The sequence below is a fragment of the Mobula hypostoma genome, chromosome 3, assembly GCF_963921235.1.
Source record: "Mobula hypostoma chromosome 3, sMobHyp1.1, whole genome shotgun sequence".
In the NCBI taxonomy this organism is placed as follows: domain Eukaryota; kingdom Metazoa; phylum Chordata; class Chondrichthyes; order Myliobatiformes; family Myliobatidae; genus Mobula; species Mobula hypostoma.
The window spans coordinates 88069666-88093458 of NC_086099.1; the positions used below are offsets into that span (position 1 = coordinate 88069666).

The 23793-nt window shown below is 38.8% G+C and overlaps 1 protein-coding gene across 2 annotated transcripts in view; it reads left to right on the forward strand.

Moving 5' to 3' along the window:
* The window catches only part of LOC134344112 (transmembrane anterior posterior transformation protein 1-like), a 103257-nt gene that overhangs the window by 77093 nt on the left and 2371 nt on the right, over nucleotides 1–23793 (forward strand). For both annotated transcript variants that reach the window (XM_063043396.1, XM_063043397.1), the window contains 2 exons: nucleotides 16782–16858; nucleotides 21514–21674. In XM_063043396.1, coding sequence (XP_062899466.1) covers nucleotides 16782–16858; nucleotides 21514–21674 — 238 coding nt within the window. The remainder of the gene's footprint in view (nucleotides 1–16781; nucleotides 16859–21513; nucleotides 21675–23793) is intronic.

The window sequence follows — 23793 nt, forward strand, 5'->3', positions numbered from 1 at the left end:
GTGGAGGGGCAGATTAAGCGAATGGGCAAAGAAGTGGCAGATAGAATGCAGTGTAAGGAAATGTATGATCATGCACTTGGAAAGAAGGTGTAAAGGTGCAGAGAATTTTCTAAGTGGGTAGCAAATTCAGAAATCGGAGGGGCAAAGGGACTTGGGAATCCTAGTGCAGGATTTCCTAAAGGTTAGCTTGCAGCTTGAGCCAGTATTAAGAAAGGCAGATGCAAGGTTAGCCTTCATTTTTGAGAGGACAGCAATATTAAAGTAAGGATGTAATGCTGAGTATGTATAAGACATTGTTCAGACCACATTTGGACTGTTGTGAAACGTTTTAGACCTCATGTAAGAAAGAATTTGTTGGCATTGGAGAGGGTCCAGAGGAGTTATACAAGAATGATCCCGGGAATGAAAGGGCTAACGTATGAGGAATGTTTGATGGTTCTGGGCCTGTACTGTACTCACTGGAGTTTAGAAAAATGAGGGGAGATGTTTTTGAAACCTACCAAATATTTAAAGGCCTAAATAGAGTGGATATGGAGTGGATATAGGAATTTAGCCAAAGGCACAACTAAATTCGAACAACAGCAAATGGTATGTTGCTGGGTCACAGCTTCTGAAGTATCTGTGTTCTCAACCATTCCTATACTTAAGACAATTGCATCTCATTTGCCTTTTTAAAAATTGTGATGTTTACTACTGCCAGTACTTTCATTGACCTTTTTGCAGCATATATATCGATGTGGATAATGTCAGGTTGATTGTACTCTTTTTTTTTCATCACTTACAGTCAGGTACCCATATCCTTCAGGACTCAGATTTGACCTGATGCAAGGCTTAAATCTGATGCTTTAGGACTTTCTAGAATGCAGAAGAATGAGGGGAGATTTGAAAGAGGTATATAAAATTATGAAGGTATAGATAGGGTAAATGAAAGCAGGTTTTTTTCCACTGAGGTTGGGTAGGATTAGAAGTAGAGGTCATGGGTTAAGGGTAAAAGGTGAAATGTTTAAAGGGAACTTCTTCACTCAGGATGGTGAGTGTAGAATGAGTTGCCAACGGAAATGTTGAATATGGGTTAGACTTTCAAGATTTATGAGAAATTTGGATAGGTAAATAGATGGGAGGGGTATGGAGGGCAATGGTTCAGGTGCAGGTTTATGATATTAGGCAGATTAATAATTTGGCACTGACTAGATGGGCCTGTTCTGTGCTGTAGTATTCTATGACCCTATGACTCTATTATGGAGTCTGGATACAGTGTTCAGGAGTGCTGTTCTTTCTTATTCATACACCACAGTGCTGCTACTTCTGGTGAGTCTGTTCTATTGGTGGGTCAATAGATAACTTGGAATTATGAGAAAGAGTTTAGAACATGGGCTCAAAAGCAGTTAAGGAACAGCTGTTACTTGACTGTTCTGTATCCCAATTATTAGCCATCTCCATACTTCTGAGGAGCATTTTGCAGGATCAGCTGAGCTAGCCATATCGGAATCAAGTACTTATGTTGTTGTCATGCCAGGTTCTGTTCAACTGAATAACTTAGTCTATCCAGAAGGCAGTTAAGAGTCAACACATTGCCATGGCCCTGCAGTTGCATGTACTCCAGCTGAAATACGGATAATAGATTTCCTTTTGTAAAATCAACCAGCAAAGCAGCGGGGATTTTTCAGCAACCTCAAACTCAAGAGATTCTTGAGCAACACACAAAAAATGGTGGAGGAACTTAGTAAGTCAGGCAGCATCTACGGAGATAAGTAAACAGTTGATATTTTGGCCAAAACCTGATGAACCCTCTAGCATTTTGTGTATGTCTTTCAACAACCTAGTAGTTTCTTTATGATCATTCATGAAATTCCAGATTACTTAATTGAATTTACCTAAGTTTAAATGCCCTTTTCTAAACTTCAAACTTGGATCATCACTCTGGATTTCTGGACTATGCTGATTAACCATGGTGCTAACATTCTCTATTCACATTTACACTTACTGGCTGCCAGTATATCGAAACATTGTTTACCATTCTCATTCTGTTGATCAAATTTCCAACTCTTACTTAGTCTTTTAAGTGATACAACTCCCCACTCAAATATTTTGCTTGCCATGCACTATGCACTTTCTTTCCCCTTTCATTATCAACCTCACCTTTTATATTCTATTCTAAGATTTGAATTCTTCCTTGCTTTTCTACCTTTTCATTTCTCTTTTTAGGATCTACTTTTCTGGGAAAACTTCCAGTTACTCAAACAAGTATTCCATCCTTTCTCTTGTTTATTTTGAACTTCTATGGCTTGTATGACGCAGATGCAAGGTTTAAAGCCAGTATATAAATGCAAGTTCAGATTTAACTTTGATCACATTTGCTAAGACTTAAAACTGAAATATGTATGAAGTTTTGTGAATGCAGAGGTCGGTTTGTAGATTGAGATATATTTGAGGCTGGTTGATGCATCAACTTACAGTATTGTCTTAAATATGAGCTGAAGTAACAGATGAAAGATTCAGATTACAATAATGTAGAGTTAAGTTTTGTATCAGGCTAGTTCTACAAAAATCAGTTTCAGTTTAGAATCAATGGAAATTATATAAGGGGGACTAATAAATTAATTTTTTACTACATTGTGTGAAGAAATCTCAATTAAGTAATCACTTTTTTCAGTAACTTGCCAGTTGAACTTTAACTGCATCCATTAGAAAATGGTATTATAAAATTAAATTTTGAACCTTTTTCAAATTCAGCTGCCATTTGGATGCAGGTGAGTGGAGATCTGTGTATGCATCCTCATTTCCCCCCGCCCCCCATGATCAGAAGCAATTTGAATTACCAGGTTAAATGTTTAACATGTGTTTTCCTTTGGGAAGAAATCAGGCTATTATCAGTCAATGAAAGTACTCTGAAATGCCTTAAATCTGTTAGTTCAGGTTTCATTTGAACCAGCCATGGAGGGTTAATTTGATTCTGAAATGCCAACCTCAAGCAGCATTAGGTACATCCATCCATGAATAACCTTTTGTGAGTTTGGATTCTTTTTATGTGATCAGCAGATACAAAACAGCAAACACATCATGTCACCATCTCATCACAGCTTGAATGTAGATTACACATCTATTGTGTATTTAATATTTCAGTGTTATTTGAGTAATCTTGTGCGTGAGTGTGTGTGTGTATATAATATATATATATTTATATTTTATATATCTATATATATATTTTATATATGTTATAGTTTGATTAGGCATTCTTGTTCATTAAAATAATTAATTATAGGTTATTTGTGTATTGCATACGTCATTATGCTACCACGTGATATGTGTTCACCTTGCTTAAAGTAAACACGAAGTTAGACCTGATTCCTGGACTTAGTGTCTTCCTTTGAATTAGTTTTAATGTTTTGAAGTTACAAGACATAACAGTGGCGAAGAGGCTGGGATTTTAAGAACTAACCTGAGACAGCTAACAACCTGTTCAAGCGCAGTAAAATGTTCAATTTTTTTTAAAGTGTAGTGAGGAATGGCAAGTAAACAAATAGTGGTCAATGGAAGAATTCACAGGTTCATAAAGAATGAGTATCAGGTGATAATAATTTTTTTTAAAGTGCAGAAATAGCTAGCTACATCAGAAAGATTGTTATATTTGATTCCATAAGAGATAACTGGCTCGTGTATATTGAGTTAATTGAACCGTATTTGGAGGAAATTAAACAGCCAATGAGAAATGAAGACCAATTTTGCTGAGTGCATTGTTTCGAAGTTTGACTGCTCCAACCAAACCAACTGAAATGAGCTTTGCTGATATTGTGAAAGTGATGCAGGAACATTTAGAACCTAAGCCATTGTTAATTGCAGAACGCTTTAGGTTTCATAAGGGAATCAAAAAGAAGGGGAATCCATTTCAGCATACGTGGCTGAATTGAAGAGATTGTCTGAGCATTGTTAGTTCAGTAAAAGGCTTAATGATGCACTAAGAAATTGTTTAGGTTGTGGAATCCTACAATAAAGTTTTCAAAAATGGCTCCTAACTGAAGCACAACTTTCATTTAAAAGAGCAGTTCAAATCGCAGTTTCAGTGGAAACTACGGACAGATGCAATTGAGTTACAGTCAAGAATGAAAGTGAGCATAATCAAATTTGGAAAGTCTAAAACGGATATCAGCCTGGTTGGTCAAATTGTGTCACCATTATTGCAGAAGCTCTATTACATTAGACCAATGCGGGTTTAAGGGCAAAACTTGCAGATAATGTAACAAAGCATGTCAAGCAGATAAAAATAAATGCACAGGGAAGAGAAAAAGCTAAAAAGTCATTGCAATTTCAAAAAGAGCACCAATCTGCCTACAATTGATGAAAAATCTGTTAATGATGGGAGTAACACAGGACTGTGTGGCCTTGAGATTAACAATGTGAAAATTAACAATAGACAAAGATTATGGCTTATGCCAAAAGTGAATGGCAAATGAATTAAAATGGAATTGGGCACTGACTTGGCTGTTTGTCATTCCACAAAATGAGTTTAAATGGCATTTCAAAGACACTGAAGTGAAGCCTGCAGATATCCAACTAAGAAATTATACTGGAGAAAAGATAATTCCTATGGGAATGATATTCGTGACAGTGAACTACAACAACCAACAAGCCACATTGAGCTTGTATGTGATAAAACCAGCAGGACCAGCCTTGTGGGGATATGATTGGCTGAGACAACTGTGACTTTATTGGAGATCCATCCACAATTTGAATGCCACATCCCTTTCAATGAAGCTATCTGAAAGAGAATTAAGAAAGATACTAGATGATGTCACAACTGTTTCCATGCTGTACACCATGAACTATTGTGCAACAGAAGGCAAACAGATGTTGGTGTCAACCTCTATGCCTTTGCTTGGAAAACATATTGGACCAAGGATGGACCATGCTGCTCAGAGGAATCATGAAAGTGAGAAAAGCCGACATCTGACAGCAACAGTTTTTGTAGGCAACTTATCTGAGAAAGCTTCAGAAATGTTACTCAGGCAGTTACTTGCAAAAGCAACACACACAAAATGCTGGAGGAATTCAGTAGGCCAAGCTGCAACTATGGAAAAGAGTAAACTGTTGACATTTTAGGCTGAGACTCTTCATCAGAAAAGGAGAAGAAAGGTGTCCATAGTTGTCAGAAACACTTCCTTCAGTCTCAGAGTCAATTCCTACAATGACCACAGAAAAGGCCTCAGAATTTGAGATTGTTTTCACAGCCACAAGTCTTACCTGCCAAGCAGAGTGATTTCTCCCTTGTCAGGAAAGGTGTTATCCCACAATAGTAAGGAAGCCTCCACGGTGATTAAATCTTTTAGGCCTGAATGGGACAATTTTTTAAATTACTATACTGTGTGTGTGTCTGTATATAGCAGTTGCATGATATAGTATACTGTGTATAAAGCTGATTTGCATTTTCTATTGAGTTGGAGTTTAAAGCTAAGCAGGGAGGAGTGTTGTGTAATTAATATTTCAGAAATGAAGAAATTAAGACCATAAGACATAGGAGTAGAATTAGGCCATTTGGCCCATCATCTCTGCTCCGCCATTCAATCATGGCTGATCTTTTTCCCCCTCCTCAGCCCTACTCCCTGCCTTCTCACTACAACCTATGATGCCATGTCCAATCAAGAACCTATCAAGTCTGCCTTAAATACACCCAACGATCTGGCCTCCACAGCTGCCTGTGGTAATAAAATCCACAAATTCACTCCCCTCTGGCTAAAGAAATTTCTGCATTTTAAATGGACACCCCTTTCTACTGAGGCTGTGCGTTCTTGTCCTAGACTCCCTCACCACGGGAAACATCCTTTCCACATCTACTCTGTCTAGGTCTTTCAACATTTGAAAGGTTTCAATTATATGGCTATCCATGAGGTAAAATATGTATAGTCCATGCAATTCACCACCTATCACCCTAAACTACCAACTATCCAACCTCTGCATACTGGAGAACATCTTCAGTTTGCCCTTGTACCATCCCTTTTCCAAATCTATAGTCATCACTCCACTCTTCAAAAAAAACAAAACAACCTTCACCTGCCTGATTGTTTAAAACAAATTCTCATGCAATCTTCAACCTTTCTTTCCCCTTTAAGGATCTTGAATTGCTTTTTAAATCCTTCCAAATATTCTACCCCACCTACCCAATAAATGCATGTTTGAATTCTCATCACAGTTACAAATCGTATTGCTTAGTAGAGAAGAAACTATATTGTCACTCACTTTTCTTAACCTGTTTATTTTATCATGCTCCTCATTGTAGAACTATTCATCCCTGGTTCTATACACATTTAAAACGATTCTTTATCTGGAGCAGAAGTCCCAGTCAGGGGCCCATGGACCTCTCGGTTAATGGTATGGGTCCATGACATAAAAAAGGTTGGAAACCTCTGATTTTCATCTTGCTCTGAAACTCTTATGCCTGAAAAACTCCAAGGATCTCTCACTGGCATCAAGCACATTTGTTTTCTACATTATACTCAAGGTAATGGCATCCAACAATAAATTAAGTTTGGCAAAAGTTAATTGAATCATGTGCTCAAAAAATCTATTCAAAGAATTTCCTAGATCATTATAAAAGGAACAAAATGGGAAAAAAAGCTACTTTCAATCTTGAAGACTGAGGGAGAAAATAATTATTATGGGGAAAGATGATATAAATATTTGAGTATCTTGTATAAACAGTGCCTATAAAAAGCATTCACCCCCCTTGGAAGTTCTTATATTTTATTGTTTTACAACATTGAATCACAGTGGATTTATTTGGCTTTCTTTAAACTGATCAACAGAAAAAAATTACTCCATGTCAAAGTGAAAACAGATCTCTACAAAGTGATCTAAATTAATTACAAATATAAAACACAAAATAATTGATTGCATAAGTATTCAACCCCTTCAAGTCAGTATTTAATAGATGCAGCTTTGGCAGCAATTACAGCCTTGAGTCTGTGTGGATAGGTCTCTGCAGCTTTGCACATCCCGACACTGCAATTTTTCCCATTCTTCTTTACAAGCCCAGCCATAAATTTTCAATTGAATTGAGGTCTGGACTCTGACTTGGCCACTCCAGGACATTAACTTTGTTGTTTTCTAAGCCATTCCTTTTTAGCTTTGTCTTTGTGATTGGGGTCATTGTCTTGCTGGAAAACAAATCTTCTCCTAAGTCGCAGTTCTCTTGCAGGTTTTCCTCTGGGATTTCCTTGTATTTTGCCGCATTCATTTTACCCTCTACCTGCACAAGCCTTCCAGGGCCTGCTGCAGTGAAGCATCCCCACAGCATGATGCAGCCACCACCATGCTTCATGGTGGGGATGGTGAGTTTTTGATGGTGCACGGTGTTTGGCTTATGCCAAACCTAGTGTTTAGCCTGATGGCCAAAACGCTCAATTTTGGTTTCCTCAAACCATAGAAACTTCTTCCAGCTGACTTCAGAGTCTCCCATATGCCCTCTAGCCAAGATTTCATTTGAGGTTTTTTCAACAGTAGCTTTCTTTTTGCTACTCCCCCATAATGCTGCAACTGGTGAAGCACCCAGGCAAAAGTTGTTGTATGCATAGTCTTTCTCATCTCAGCCACTGAAGCTTGTAAACTCCTCCAGAGTTGTCAGAGGTCTCTTGGTGTCCTCCCTCACTCGTCCCTTTCTTGCATGGTCACTCAGTTTCTGAGGATGGCTTACTCAAGGCAGAATTACAGTTGTGCCATACTCTTTCCATTTCTAGATGAATGACTTAACTACTCCAAGGGATATTCATTAACTTGGAAATTTTTCTTGTATCCATCTCCTGACTTGTGCTTTTCATGGAGTTGCTTGGAATGTTCTTTTGTCTTCAGGGTGTAGTTTTTTGTCAGATTACTGACTCATCAGCAGTTGGACCTTCCAGATACAGCTGTATTTTTACTACAGTCAATTGAAACACCTTGACTGCACACTGGTCTCCAAAAACAGCTCTCCATTTAACTAATAATGTGACTTCTAAAATCAATTAGCTGCAACAGAGATGATTTCGTGTCATATTAAAGGGGGTGAATACTTGTGCAATCAATTATTTTGTGTTTTGTATTTGTAATTAAATTAGATCACTTTGTAGAGATCTGTTTTCACTTTGACACGAAAAAGTCTTTTTGTGTTGATCAGTTTCAAAAGAAGCCAAATTAAATCCACTGATTCAATGTTGTAAAACAATAAAACATGAAAACTTCCAAGGGACGGTGAATACTTTTTATAGTCACGGTATATTGTTAAACATCCTTATTCATTTAAATAATTTGTTATGGGTTATACGTATAAATGCATGAATTGCATATGCCATCACGCTACCACTTGATACATGGGTGCTTTGCTTAATGTAACCACAAAGCTAGACCTACATTCCCAGACAACCATGTCTTCCTTTGAATAAGTTTAATGTTTTGAAGTTACAAAACATGACAATATGAACATTGTGTTCATTGGACAGAGCTTGAATGGTATTTGTGCAACGCACTCAAAGTAGATCGGTTGAGAATGAGAAGTTCAATCAGTGTGAAATGGTGTCAAGGGAATAATGAGAAGCTAAGTGAATTGCTAATGTGGAAAAAGGCAAAGTCATCCACTTTGCATAAAACAAAAATTTAAGTGTTTTTGAATGCTGATGATTAGGAAATGTTGACATTCAAAGGGTTTTGGTTGTCCTTGTACACACAGTACTGTAAGTTAAGATGCATGTGCAACAGGCCATGTGAAAGTCAAATGGTATGTTGGTGTTCATTAGAAGAGGATTTGAGCCGAGGAACAAAGATGTCATACTGCATTATCAAACTTTGATGGCACTGCACTTGGGTAGTTGTGTAGTCTGCTCACTAAAAAATACCAAAGGTAGTACCTGACAAAGAAAGAAAGCATCTGAGGTTCACAAGACTATGTTCATGTTTGCCTTTTGAGAAATGATTAAATAGACAAGTCCTTATTCATTAAAGTGCAGGAGTATGAGAGAAAATCATTGAAGCTTTTACAATATTATGGAGCTTAACAGAACAGAATGCAAAATTGATGTCAGTCCATGGACTTTTCTACTACCACTAGGAGGCCACAGTAAGGTTGGAGGAGCAACATCTCATGTTATGTTTGAGTAGCCTCCAACCTGATGACATGGACATCGATTTCTTAACTTCTGGTAATTTTTTTTCCGCTCTGCCTTCTTTTCTATTCCCCATTCTGGCTCTCCTCTTAACCCTTTCTCTTCTTGCCTGCACATCACCTCCATCTGGTGCATCTCTTCCTTTCCTTTCTCCTATGGTCCACTGTCCTTTCCCATCACGTTCCTTCTTCAGCCCTTTACCTCTTCCACCTATCACCTCCCAGCTACATACTTCATCCACTCTCCCCCACCCACCTTCCATCCCCTTCACCTGGTTTCATCTGTCACCTGCTAGCTTGTACTTCACCTTCTCAACTTTTTTTTTATTCTAGCTTCTTTCCCTTTACTTTCCAGTCTTGATAAAGGGTCTCAGTCCAAAATACCAACTGTGTATCCTCTCCTTACACATTTTCTTCACCTGCTGAGTTCCTCCAGTATTTTGTGTGTGCTGCTCTGATGATTAGCCTGGCCAGATGTCTAAAACCAGCATAATCAAAATAAGGGTTGACCATTCAGGACTGAGGTAAGAAGGAATTTCTTTACCTTTTTGGAATTCCCTATCCTAGTGGGTTGTGGGGACTCAGCTATCAAGTATATTTTGCATCAAAGACACAACCTTGGTTGGAAGACTTTCGAGATGGTACCTCTGCAGAAACCCAACTGCCTTTCTGTTTTTAATGTGCCCCTTTTCATTTCTTGGTTGTCCTTGGAGTGAGCCCTTAGCTGTTGAAGCTAAAGGTGGTCCTGATTATATTGAAGAATCCATGCATGGCATGATATTTAGCTAAAGCAATTGCGCTGCTCTAAAGAGCACTATGTGAGGTCATTCTTACCCTTGGTCAATGAGTCAACCTTTAGCCCGGGCGTGATGACCCCTCTTGTTAAGCTGGTTGAGGTAACAGTTTTTCTATTCTTTCTTACTTCTCTTCTAATATTTGTACAGTGGCATGCAAAAGTTTGGGCACAGCTGGTCAAAATTTCTGTTACTGTCAATAGCTAAGTGAGTAAAAGATGAACTGATTTCCAAAAGGCATAAAGTTAAAGATGACACATTTATTTAATATTTTAATCAAGAAAACTTCTTTATTTCCATCTTTTACAGTTTCAAAACAACAAAAAAGGAAAAGGGCCCGAAGCAAAAGTTTGGGCACCCTGCATGGCAGTACTTAGTAACACCTCCTTTGGCAAGTGTCACAGCTTGTAAATGCTTTTTGTAGCCAGCTAAGAGTCTTTCAATTCTTGTTTGGGGAATTTTCACCCATTCCTCCTTGCAAAAGGCTTCTAGTTCTGTGAGATTCTTGGGCTGTCTGTCATGTATTGCTCTTTTGAGGTCAATCCACAGATTTTCAATGATGTTTAGGTCAGGGGACTGTGAGGGCCATGGCAAAACCTTCAGCTTGCACCTCTTGAGGTAGTCTTTTGTGGATTTTGAGGTGTGTTTAGGTATGTTATCCTGTTGTAGAAGCCATCCTCTTTTCATCTTTGGCTTTTTTAGACAGTGTGATGTTTGCTTCCAGAATTAGCTGGTATTTAATTGAATTCATTCTTCCCTCTACCAGTAAATGTTCCCCATGCCACTGGCTGCAACACAAGCCCAAAGCATGATCAATCCACCCCCATGCTTAACAGTTGGAGAGGGGTACTTTTCATGAAATTCTGCACCCTCTTTTCTCCAAACATACCTTTGCTCATTGCGGCAAATAAGTTCTATTTTAACTTCATCAGTCCACAGGACTTGTTTCCAAAATGCATCAGGCTTGTTTAGATGTTCCTTTGAACCTTTTGAATAGAACCTGACCTAAACATCATCGAGAATCTGTGGGTAGACCTCAAAAGAACAGTGCATGCAAAATGGACCAAGAATCTAACAAAACTAGAAGCCTTTTGCAAGGAAGAATGCTGAAAATCCCCCAAACAAGAACTGAAAGACTCTTAGCTGGCTACAAAAGGCATTTACAAGCTGTGATACTTGCCAAAGGGGGTGTTACTAAGTACTGCCATGCAGGGTGCCCAAACTTTTGCTTCAGGCCCTTTTCCTTTTTTGTTATTTTGAAACTGTAAAAGATGGAAATAAAAAAGTTTTCTTGCTTAAAATATTAAAGAAATGTGTCATCTTTAACTTTATGCCTTTTGGAAATCAGTTCATCTTTTACACACTTAGCTATTCACAGTACACCCTATCCTCGTTATTTGCGGGGGATACGTTCCTCGAACTTGACGCATAATGTGAAATCGCATAATGTGAATAATTATTTAAATGGAGAAAATAGGGATGCGTTCCAGAGGGCTTCCTAAATATGTTTTATCTGTAATTTATTCACATTTTCATACCAATACGACACAAAAGCAGTACTACAAGACAACATTTGTATTATATTTCATCAATTTAAGGTAATATTCAATGTAATAAATCATAGAAAGTTAACATCCGAGGGTGTACAGTACTCACCAACAGTGGCAGGTGTGTTCGCTCCGGAAGACGAGTGGTTGTTGTGGTGTCGGGCAGCTTTACATAGATAAGGTGGATGGTTGTGGTTGTCAGGATCATATCAAGCACAGCAAGGGGTGAAGGAAGACTCTCAAAACTCTTAGAACTGCTGGCAGAAGGTGTTACCAATTTGAATAAAGTGGTGAAGGTTGTTTGCTTGGCAGCATTTTGTTTTAAATTTGCTTGTAGGGAAGAAGGGTTGATGGCAGGGAACGACTAAAATGCTTACTCCATTCTAAACGTGGGTCCATGTCCATCGCTATTTGTGCCAAGTGTTCCGACTTCCACCATTCCCTCACTGTTGGTAAACTCCCAGGATTTTCAAAATCACCTGTTGCTTGCAGCATCTGAGAGATAGTCTGCGGTAAAAAAATACGCATGCCTTGAATGTGGATCACACCTTGGTCGAGTGGTTGAATCAGCGATGTTGTATTAAGCAGCAGGAAACGCACTGTTAGGATGAATGCTGTCCAAATATTTAGGATGGGCTGGCGCATTGTTAAGCAACAAAAGAACTTTAAAGGCAAGATTCGGTTCACGGCAGTAGCGCCCCACAGCTGTGTTACCTTCAGCTGATGCTGCGGTTTATAAATTCCAACTTTTTTTCAAGTGTTAAAGCGGTTCTCTGCCGCTTGGTTGAGAGGCCAGGACATGACATCGGATGCTTAGGAGGCATAGTTAAATATTTCAAGTGCAAAATCACTGCACTGTAGGTAAAACCAACAGAAGTTTAACATCGTGCATCCACACCTTGCCAAAACCAATGCGAGAATAGCAGAAGTGAAATAGGGAGGCGCGCGCACCTGACTTGTATTGGCGGGAAAGCGGTGCTTGTCATCCCAACAGTGAGACTGTGAAGCGTGCGCACATGACTTGTATTGGCGGGAAGGCAGTGCTCCTCACATAACTCTGGATTTTGGAGGCATATATGAGACGTTGGTAGAAATAGGTTCCTCGCATAACTATGAATCTGCATAGTCTAAAGACACATATTAACGAGGATAGGGTGTAACAGAAATTTTGACCAGGGGTGACCAACCTTTTGCATGCCACTGATATCTGTTCACTTGTAATGCTACTGTGACACTGTAATTTCCTTTGGGATCAATAAAGTATTTATCTATCTATCTAATTACTGATCTCCTTCCACCCACTATGTTGCCTGATTTTTTTTTTTGTTGATCCTTGCCTTTATTTTGTGTGGATTTCATTGGGGGGTGGTGAGTTATCACCTTGGCATCTTCAGTGCAGTAATGTCAGTGATTTAGATTAATTAGCTGCTGGGATCCAGGTTGTTTTCACCCAATCAGTCTTGTTGCTTTAGGATAGAGAAGCCAGGATGTTACTAGAAAGGACACAATCCTCCTCCAGTCATGTTCATTTTCTGACAAAATGCCTGGAGCACAACTTCATCATGAGCAAATCCTGTTTTTTCTCTAAGACAATTATAAAGCCTCATGGAAACACACTCAGTTCACCCATTGGCGCCTGTAAGATTATGTCATTGTTCCAGTAAGTGTCCATAAGGATGTATTCCTCACTCAGGCCATTACAGGTGACCACAACTGCAGGAATGACGACTGCAAAATCTGCTGCTTATTAGCAGCAGCCTGACCTCTAATGTGCTTGGCCACAGAAACACTGCAGTAGAAAAATCAATGTTGTAGGTCTCAAGGATTTTGCAAAACATTGAACACCTAACTGATGACCTGCAGTCCATCATAATTAGCATCTGTGAAACTGTACAATTAAGTTAAATACTATCCGGATTGAATATTAATCTTGGAAATGGATAAGATATTAACAGATAGGTAAATATTGGATGTTCATTAGTTGAGTTATGGCAGAGGATGACAATGGCGTTCAAGGAATTAGCTCAAACTTGTGTGGGAAGAAAATAAATGTCACACAAATTACTGAACAATCGTATATGAGTTCAGGGAAATCATAACAGACTATATAAAAATATACACACAAGAAAGAGCTTGAAAGAATTTACATTTATATACAACAAATCAAGTATTTTGTAGTGTAGTTACTGTTGATGTAAGATGTATAGTTGGGGTACTTAATCATCTTGGTGGGTCAAAAAGCCTGTTTATATACCTCGTGACTTTGACTCTGAAATTGTGCAAAGGTCGCACAGGGCTGTAATATAATTTATCTTATTGATATTTTTTTCTTATTGATAGAGGATATTGTTTGGATGGGACAGTGGGGAAAAATCCTCAGATCTTATTTGAGTAAATGGAGAGAGGTTGAGCAATTTGAAACTTTTTACCTTTGGATCAGATGAGAATAAGGGGTGATTCTGTGGAGATGTATGAAATCATGAGGTGCTTAGATAGGGTCATTGTACATCGTCTATTTCCCCAGATTGGGGATCAAGAACTAGATTTAAGGTGACAAGGAAACATTCCATTGGAATTGAGGGGCAACATTTTCACCCAGAGGCAGGTCAATATTCGGAATGAGCTGCCAGAGGAAATGGTTGAAACATTTAAGCATTTGGACCAGTTGGGCCAAGTGGCCCATTTCTGTGCTGATTGACAACTTTCTAACTTGCCTGGAAAACTCAGAGACATAGAAATCAATGACCATCTTCATCACTTATAGTTTAAGATTTTGTAACTTAATAAGTAAATATAGTTGGTATGATTTTAATATTAAAAAACTGAATCTGTTTTTTTTTTAGAAAGTGTTATTGATTATCAGAAGGTCATGACTTTATACAGTTTAGTGGTAGGTTCCCTGGTCTCTCCTCACTCCCTATGTGTAAGGTACTTTGTGTGAAAAGTGGAATAAAGATCATAAAAATGGGAGAAGCATTACTCTTTAAAGATACATGCAGAGGAATGCTATTGTTATTTCTTGTTACTTGTTCCTGAAAATATGTAGATTCCATCAAGCTAATTTAGAGTATTTAAGTATCCACACCACCGGCTAGTGCCTTAGTGGCATCAGCACTGGACTGCGGGGAGGAGGTTCTGAAGTTCAATCCCAGCCGGCTCCCCTCGACATGCTTTCCGTCTGTGCGGGGTTAAGAGCTGGTGATCTCTGATTTAAAAAAAACTCACCTGGCAGAAGAAAATGGCAAACCACTGCTGTAACTTGCCTTGTATGCGAATTCCAACTACGTCAGAATGGCGTGGGAGGAAGTCGTCTGCTACCCAGAAAAATTTCGGGTACAACCTACATTATTATTAAGTATTCTGTTCAGTTGATCATTCCAGGCTTGGATAATGAACCGACGTGAATTCAATTGCTGTGAAACACTGTGTTTGCATACAGGGTGAATGTTGACATTGAACCTACATATTATAAAACCCAAAATATGAGAGTAAAAGATAGTTTATATGCTTTACTTTGAGAACTTTAGAATATTAAATCAGTCATCTCTTATTTGTTTGTCTGTTGTCTCCTATTTCTTGCAACTTGCTTTAAATAAAATACTATATCCACATGCTATTCCTAGAATATTTAAAATTATTTTTTCTATACAATCTTTTATTCTTACTCTTAGAGTGTTATTAAAAATTACCATGGTAACTTTCCCATGACTAAACAATGCAATGTTATATAATAATATTAAGAGGACTAGAATATAAAAGCAAGGATATAATGCTGAAGCTTTTAAGGCATTTGTCAGATCACACATGGAGTATTGTGAATAGTTCAAAGGTCCAATTTAATGTCAGAGGAATGTATACAATATACGTTTGTACATCCTGAAATGCTTTTTCTTCACAAACATCCACGAAAACAGAGAAGTGCCCCAAAGAATAAATGACAGTTAAACGTAAGAACCCCAAAGTCCCCCCCCCACCCAGCTCCCCTCCCTCCCACACGTAAGAGGCAGCGAGCAACAATCTTCCCCCCCCCCCCACCAGCAAAAAAGGCAAGCTTCGGCACCGCCACTGAGCACTCGGCGTGAGCAAAGCAACAGCAAAGACACAGACTTGCAGTTACCCCAAAGACTTTGCGTTTCACCTGGCATTCGACGTCCCACATGTTCTCTCTCTCGCTCTCTCTCTCTTTAAAAGGGAGAAGGAGGTGTCTCCATTTTCCTAGCGAGCAGGGAGACATAACCAACAACTCGCTGGTTTATGATGTTAAAAGTCCGTTATGTTGCTCTTTTTTTTTCCAAGCTCTGTGCCTGAGGATCACAAAGATCCCAGGTCTTCGGGCCCACAGCAGTAGATTTTCTGACTCCCCCGATGACACACAGGTCTCTGCCGTGAAACTGACCGTCGATCCGCCCCAAGATCTTAGGCTTCCAAGTCTGAACCGGACTTAATGGCCAGTCCTAAAACCCCAAGAATGGGTTCCATTCCCGCAAAGAACCAAAGTCAGCATGTAACTCTAGAAAAGGAAAAATAAAGATATTAAAGATGGATATAGAGCTGTTTCCGAAGATGCAAGCAAAGGAGTCGTCGTTTAGCGCCATCGTAACTTAGCTCCGCCTCCCTAAGTTGTGGGTCCCATAAAGAAAAGATGCGCTGACATTTTTAAAGGGTTCAGAGGAGTTTTATGAGAATGATTCCAGGAATGAAACGGTTAACACATGAGAAGAGTTTGATTGCTTTGGGCCTGTTCTTGCTAGAGTTTAGAAGAATGGGGGTTGGGGGAGAATCTCATTGAAATCTAGGAGACAATGAAATGCTTAGACATTCAGTGCCTTCTAAAAGTGGGGGAGTCTAGGATCAGATATTATAGCCTCAGAATACAAGGAAGTTGCATTAGAACTGAGAAGAGGAGGAACTTATTTAGCCAGAGCTTGGTGAATCTCTAGAGTTTATTCATACAGAGGCCAAGTCATTGGGTATATTTAAAGTTTATTTAAATTTAGAGGTTGATAGGTTCCTGTTTAGTGAGGACATTAAGGGTAAAGTGAAGAAGACAGGAGAATGGGGTTAAGAGGGAAAGTAAATCAGCCTTTTTGGAATGGCAGAGAAGACTCAATAGACTGATTGGCCTAATTCTGTTCCTATGTCTTATAGGCTTTTAGTCTTTAATGGTTAACTAATGTGAGAAATAAAATTTAGCAAGATATTTGTGATTTGGTAAATAGATATATCAATAATTGTATTCATGTGAATTTGAAATTTACATTGTTTGAGGATTTCTTTGAATCTTCGTTTACACTGTTTTTTCTTTGTCATGTGTAGCTATCCAGAGTTATTACAAGTTCCACAAAAATTCAAGGAGCCTTGGCTATCGTTAGCGTATTGGTGTTTTACCTTGGGTAAGAAGTCTACACTGGGGAAAATGTTAATTTTTTTTAAGAGGAACTAAGAATTTATGGTGAGGTGGAAATATTTTCATATTTTTAAAAGCATCTGAGTAATTTGAAATATATAATGCAGCATACCTTCATATTCTAACTGGATATATACTTTTTAAGGATTTAATTTCTGATGAAAATGGTTCATTGCTTTCATACCATATTTATTAGATCAACTATGGCTTTTAAATGACAACAATTCTATATCTAACTGCCAGTGGTTAACTCAGTGAATTCAAGCAAGTTTGGAACAAAATTCCTGAGCTTAATGACAACTTGCATTTAGTAAATCTATAAATGCACTCTGGTGTTGGAGTCTGTATAGAGTCCACTGACAAGCAAGAACTTGCACTACATTGTGGGATGTTTTAAAAAGAAAGCATAAAATGTTTTTAGTAAAGCAATTAAAGAGCCATGTTATGATATCTCATCACCCTTTTCCCTAGGGCTGTCAACCGTCCCTGATTGTCTAAGAGTCTTCCACAGTTAAATAAGATGTTCAGCAGTCCACAGAGACCAAGTGTCGGGCATTAGCAAAGAATGTGGACAATTGTCGAGAGGTCTACCATTGTGGCATGAACCTGTTCTTAATTCAGATCAAAGGCCAGATTGGGAGCATTTTCTAGCCCACCTTAGCTGCTTGGCAGTTGGTTGGAGATCAATCATTTATGCAGTATCAATGCATTCCTTATTATATAATGTATAATTTGATGTATCCTCCTTAAGTATATCCAAAAAATGGCCAATAAAATCCAGTAAGGATTATAATACAATTAAACTGCTCATAGTGAGTAGAATCAAGATAGCTTTTATGCCTATTCATTTGTAAGAATGCAGCGTCCAATGAGCTCTCCACATTTATTATTGACTGTACATACCAGGTACTTACAGTTCAAGTTAACCTGTAATATTTAATGGCTTCTAATTCAGGGGCAGAAATAACAAAGAAAGTGATATCTTTATACCTCATTCTATTTCTCAAATTCCACCTCTCAACTCCCTTATGATTTATTGATAGTATAAGAAGTGATCACACCAATTTGTGATTTTTGTACTGGCAGATTTTAAGATGTGTGAAATAGAGGAGTAGGCATGTAATAAGATATCATATACTTGACATATACCCATGGTTATGGCATGAGTAGATCACTGGAGCACAAAGCCGTATCATGTTCTGTTTCATCAAGAAAACATTGAAAGAGTGCATGTAAAAGAATGCTGAAAGGCATGCACAATAAAATGCTTGATGGATTGAAAAGCATGTATGAAAGCCTTTCTTTACTGTCAAGGAACATGAAGGAGCCCAAACCCAACTCAGTATGGACCTCTATTGGTGCACCTTTGACCTAACAATGATAAAATGACTTATTATCAATGTATGCTTCAATTTCATACAAACGACATCTAACCTGGTAGAATGGCACAGGCAATAGAGCTGCTTCCTCGTAGTGCCAGAGACCTGGGTTTTCCCTGCTGCTGAATGGGTTTCCTTTCCATGCTCTGGTGTTCTCCTATATTCCAAGAATGTTCAGATTATTAGGTTAATTGATTACTCGAAACTGTGCATGGGTGAGTAGTAGAATCTTTGGGGATGAAAGTTGATGAGAGTGTAGGATTTGTGAAACTGAGTGGTTGTTGGTTCCAACTGGCTAAAAGGCCTGTTTTTAAGCCAAGACTCCATAGATTCACTCTGCATTCCCTCCGAAGCTTGCAATTCCTCCTTAGTTGGTGTTTGCAGAACTGCTTATGGTATTCCAGTTTATAGGCTAAATTATTTCAACTTATGTTTTAGACCTCTGCATAAAAACTTAATACCCCCTTAGGCTTTTAGATGCCTATCTATGATATTTTCTAGGGAAGGGGTGGAGGCTAGGCCATTTGGCATTCTTAAAGAAGTTAATAAATCTTTGAAAGATTACAGAATTGAGCTCTTCAGGAAACTGGCATAGATGTGGAGGTGAAATCTGGGAGCAGATCAGCCATGACTTGTAAGAAAGCTTGAGCAGAGGTGCCTACTCCTACTTCTATTTTCTTGTGTTCTTTTGGACTTGCACTGCTTCTAGATTAGCAGTTTTTCCAGACTACTGGATGTTAAAACATTTAATTCACTATTTTAAAAATGTATCACAATAGAATAGGCATTTTCCAGTGAAGTTTAAAGGAAGTCCTTGATGTATTTTAAGGGGGTGTGGGAAGCCAAATCAGATGAGATTCAAGAGTGTGAGAACCAAGTCAGCAGTGAATGAGAGGGAGTGTACAGTTTGGGGCCGCTGTGTGTCAGAAGGAGTATGGGAACTTGCACATTGGTGTGTCAGAGGGAGCATGGGAACCAGGACCTCAGTGTGTCAAAGCATAGGAGTTAGCACTTAGCAAACCAGAATTAGGACTTCCAAACAATGTGTAGCAGAGTAGTTCAATGTACTGCAGTTTAGTACTTCTGTTTAATCTGTTAATATCACTCTAATTTGGTGTTTCCATTCCCACAATTTATACTTCTGTCATTGACAAATTTGGATATATAACTGTCTAAACAATCATCTATTAATGAATACAGTAAAAGTTTGTTGACACTAGTGTAAATCTTGGCGTGACACCACAAATCAAGTTTACATATTGTATCAAGTAGCTACAGCCACAAGTGCAAATGACGCAGCAGACTGTCACAGCATAAAGGCCTCTTGGCTAGTCCTAGGACATTTAGACAAGGAACAGTATGATTTGTTGCCTGAGATCAAACACCATCTAGTTAATGAGGATGTGAAATGGGTTTTGGTTCTAGTATTAAGTAGAATTGAGATACAAGTGATGTGCTTTTACTGTAGGGAAGTTTGCAATCACAGCAAAATGGTTTCCTTGTTTTTCTCTGGGAAGGGATATGAAAGGCTGCTTGCTCCTCTTTCCAGGGTATTCCATGTAGTTTGGCTCCTGAAGTCAAAACATGGACAAAAGAGTTGAATTCCACAGATGAGGCTAGAGTCACTTTCCTTGAGATCAATGTGTTCTGCAGAAAATGGGAAGTCATTTGGAATCAGGCAAAACTAGAATTGTATGAAATCATCTGTGGTCACTGAAGGCCAGTTACATCAGCCAAATGTTCCTTTGAGCAGAGCTGAGTCCATTAGCTAATTCATCAGGTGATCAAATTTGGATTATGATTGGATGGATTATGATTATTACATTATGGTCAGTACCATTTGCAAATCACTAGATAATGAATAAGTCAGTGCCCAAAAATGATAATACAAACAATTGAGTATATTTCAATTTTGGCTGATAAATGACAAATAACGTTTGTATCAATCAAGTACTGGGCAGTAATAAAGTCAAACTAGGGAAAATTTAACAGCCTCTTGATATCAAGACAGTCATCATCTCATTCCTTACCATCATTCTCCTAGGAATACTATTGAAACTTTTAATTGAACAGCCAAGAAAAACAATAAAGCAACAAGAGCGGGCCAGAACTGAAGTGATCAATGGCAGATCACCCGCTCAATTCAAGTCCATACACACTCTACAAGGCACAAGTCAAGAGTGTTGTGGAAAGCTTTTCAATTGCATCTGAAAGAATTATATTCTGGAATTTTCCCTACCACAGATGTCACCTCTATCCTCATTGACTTACATGATCGTTTTTTCCTTTGCAATGTTTTGAATTTAAATTTCTTGCATTTTTGATCCTTCCATGACTTGTTGCTGTTTTTGTAATCTGTAACCTAGCCACGCGTCTCCTCCATCGGCTCCTACATTTGTTTCTGTAAATCAAGGTGACAGCATTTACTTTCCCTTTATCTGTTCTTCCTGGTTGTTCACCACATTTCCCATGGTCCAGAATTCCTGCTGTAGCCCCTTTCACCTGTCAACTATTTTACTTAAACCAATCACATTGACAATGACTTCGGCTATCTTTGAATTCAATCCTGTTCCTGTCTTACTAATGGCAATGCATTTTTTTCTTATAAAGGAATTATTTTAGAAGAGAACTTTCAGTGCATTGCTTTGTTGAGATGTTGTGTGCCTGTCCTTTTCACAAAGTACAGGAATTAAATATACAGCTGTATTTGTATTAGTTTAGAGTTACTGACAAAACTTCAGTTTGAAGTGGTGAGTCAATAACAGGTCAATATTGGTAGCTTCAGTGTAACGTTTGAATGGAAATGTACATCTTATAATGCATATTTAAATGGCATAGTGCTAGCGCATTTCAAAGGGAGTTGGAGAAACTAATTCTGTTCTAAGAATATAATTTGATAAGTATGACTGGCCATTGATAAGTGATTTTTTCCAGTTAACTATTTTCAAGGAGGCACAGAATCCTTTCTGGGAACAACTTGATAATTTGATAGCAATAAACCAGGAAACTATCTGGTAATTCAGAACAAGCTATATTCAGAAGCAATTACCATGCTCAGCATTACAGATTGAAATTATGAGTGTGACTGATGGCAGGAATTATGCAGATTAGTAATATCTAGTAACAGCACATTTCTTCAAGGTATAATATTTAGCTCAGTGGACATTTTTCTGGGAAATCTTGGACTATTTGGCCATTGCCATTACTTTTTGCAGATTTCCTTTACTATTGTAAGCCTAGTCTTTGTTTTTCTCCCTTCAAGGCTAATTGCACTTAAAGTTCTGAACAGCATTGTGTTGCTGGGGAAATCTTGCCAATATGTAAAAGAGGCCAAGATGGAGGAGAAGTTGTTCCAATCACCAGTAGTCACCAACCCTGGGAAACCTGTCAAAAAATCTGTTAACAAAGTTAAATCACCTCAAGGTAATTAATTTCTACATACACATTCTATTTATAACATTTTATACTGGGACATTTTTGTTTAATTTAAATGAACTAAAGGTTCAAATAGTGCAATTGTTTGCAAGATCAGCTTGTTTACAAAATTGTAAGTTAAGGTAGTTTTTGACTTCAATCTCTTGAATAGTAAGTTCAATTATTTAGAAGCCCCCTACTGAAACGGTAAATGATAAAATTAAATATGAAGGTTGCTTACGGATATCCAAGTTCCTTCATGGTATTTTCTGACATTATGCACTCTCATAAGAGGGTATGATTGTCACAGTGTCGGGGAATGTGGAGGACTGCTGCAACATACAATGGACTCCTCTGACTTTCATAGCCTCCCAGGACATGATTAGTCAAAGGGAGATCAAATGTGGCACAGAGGGACACCTTCATTCACCCATTCTTTCAGCTAGTATTCTAATATCCAGTCTGAGATTCTGTGGCCTTTTAACAGTCTTTCCTGATTACAGACAAAAGCCAGGCAGGTTATGTTGTACAGACTTCATTTTTATCACTTTGTCGGGTGTCATTGTTTACTCTATCAATAACATTGTTAAGTATATCCTTTAATGGATGCAATAACTGGAGAATTTCCAACTCCGCTTCTGCCCCTTGCTTCCCTATTCTGCTAGCTTGTCGCAAGTCACCATAATTTTATTTTATCTCCCCTTCAGCTTCCGCCAGAGGGAACTGATTTGCGTATTTATTTCTGCTAAGTATTGATTGCTGAATATCCTGCTCCTAACAATTCTATCAGTGTGGCACATGAGTTCAAGCCCCAGCCAACGCAGCGTGTTGTGTCCTTGAGCAAGGCACTTAACCACACACTGCTCCAGTGGGTACCGGCAAAATGCTGGGGGTTAACCTCGCAATAGACTGGTGTCCTATCTGGGGGGTGGGGGGGGTGGTCTCGTACTCTCAGTCGCTTCACGCCACGGAAACCGGCATAAGCACCGGCCACTGGCCTGATGAGCCTATAAGGCTCGGGACAGACTTTAATTAACAATTCTATCAAGGCCTTTTTCCTTCTTCACCTTTCTATCCTAAACTCACTATGAGTAACTTGCCTATAGAGTAAATTTTGGAATAGGCGATTCGTACTGTCCTTGCAAAAACTAGGGAGTAGTATAGTAGTCAAGTTGTTAGTAGCTTGGTACTAGAATAATCTTTTCATCTGTATCTTCCAATACTTCCCCTATATTCCCAGTGTCCCTCTGGCCCTCACTACACTGTTGTGCTGTTGTGGTAACGGGGATCCCTCAGTGATGCAGCCTTTGGATTACTGTACAAGTTTTATTGTCAGTCTTAAATGTGAGGAACACAGCAAGTCAGGCTGTATCTATGGTGGGAATAAACAGTTGAGGTTTTGGGTCAAGATACTTGTCAGACCTTTCAGAGCAGTTTATTGTCCAATCCAACTGCCATCTTTAATTCCACTTCCCATTCCAATATGTCTATCCATGGCCTCCTCCACTGTCGTGGTGAGGCCACTCTCAGGTTAGAGGAACAACACCTTGTATTTCATCTGGGTAGCCTCCAACCTAATGGCATGAACATCAATTTCTCGAACTTCTGGTAATGTCCGCCCTCCACTCTCTTTCAACATTCCCCATCCCCTTTTCCCTCTCTCACCTTATCTCCTTGCCTGCCCATTACCAACCTCTCATGCGCCTCATTTTTCTTTCTTCCATGGCCTTCTGTTCTGTCCTATCAGATTCCCCCTTCTCCAGCCCTGTATCTCTTTCACCAATCAACTTCCCAGCTCTTTACTTCAACCTTCCCCCTCCCAGTTTCACCTATTACCTTGTGTTTCTCCCTCCATCCCCCCACCTTTCAAACTCTACTGCTCATCTTATTTTCCCCCAGTCCTGCTGAAGGGTCTCAGCCTAAAATGTCGATGTACTCTTTTCCATAGATGCTGCCTAGCCTGTTGAACTCCTCCAGCATTTTGTGTGTGTTGCTTGGATTTCCAGCATCTGCAGATTTTTTTGTGTTTGCCATCTTTAATTTCATTTTATGTCAACCATTGTTATCCCTCAATACCTTCTACTGTTTCATCTGGTTTTTCATATAAAAACGTCCCAACAGTACTCCA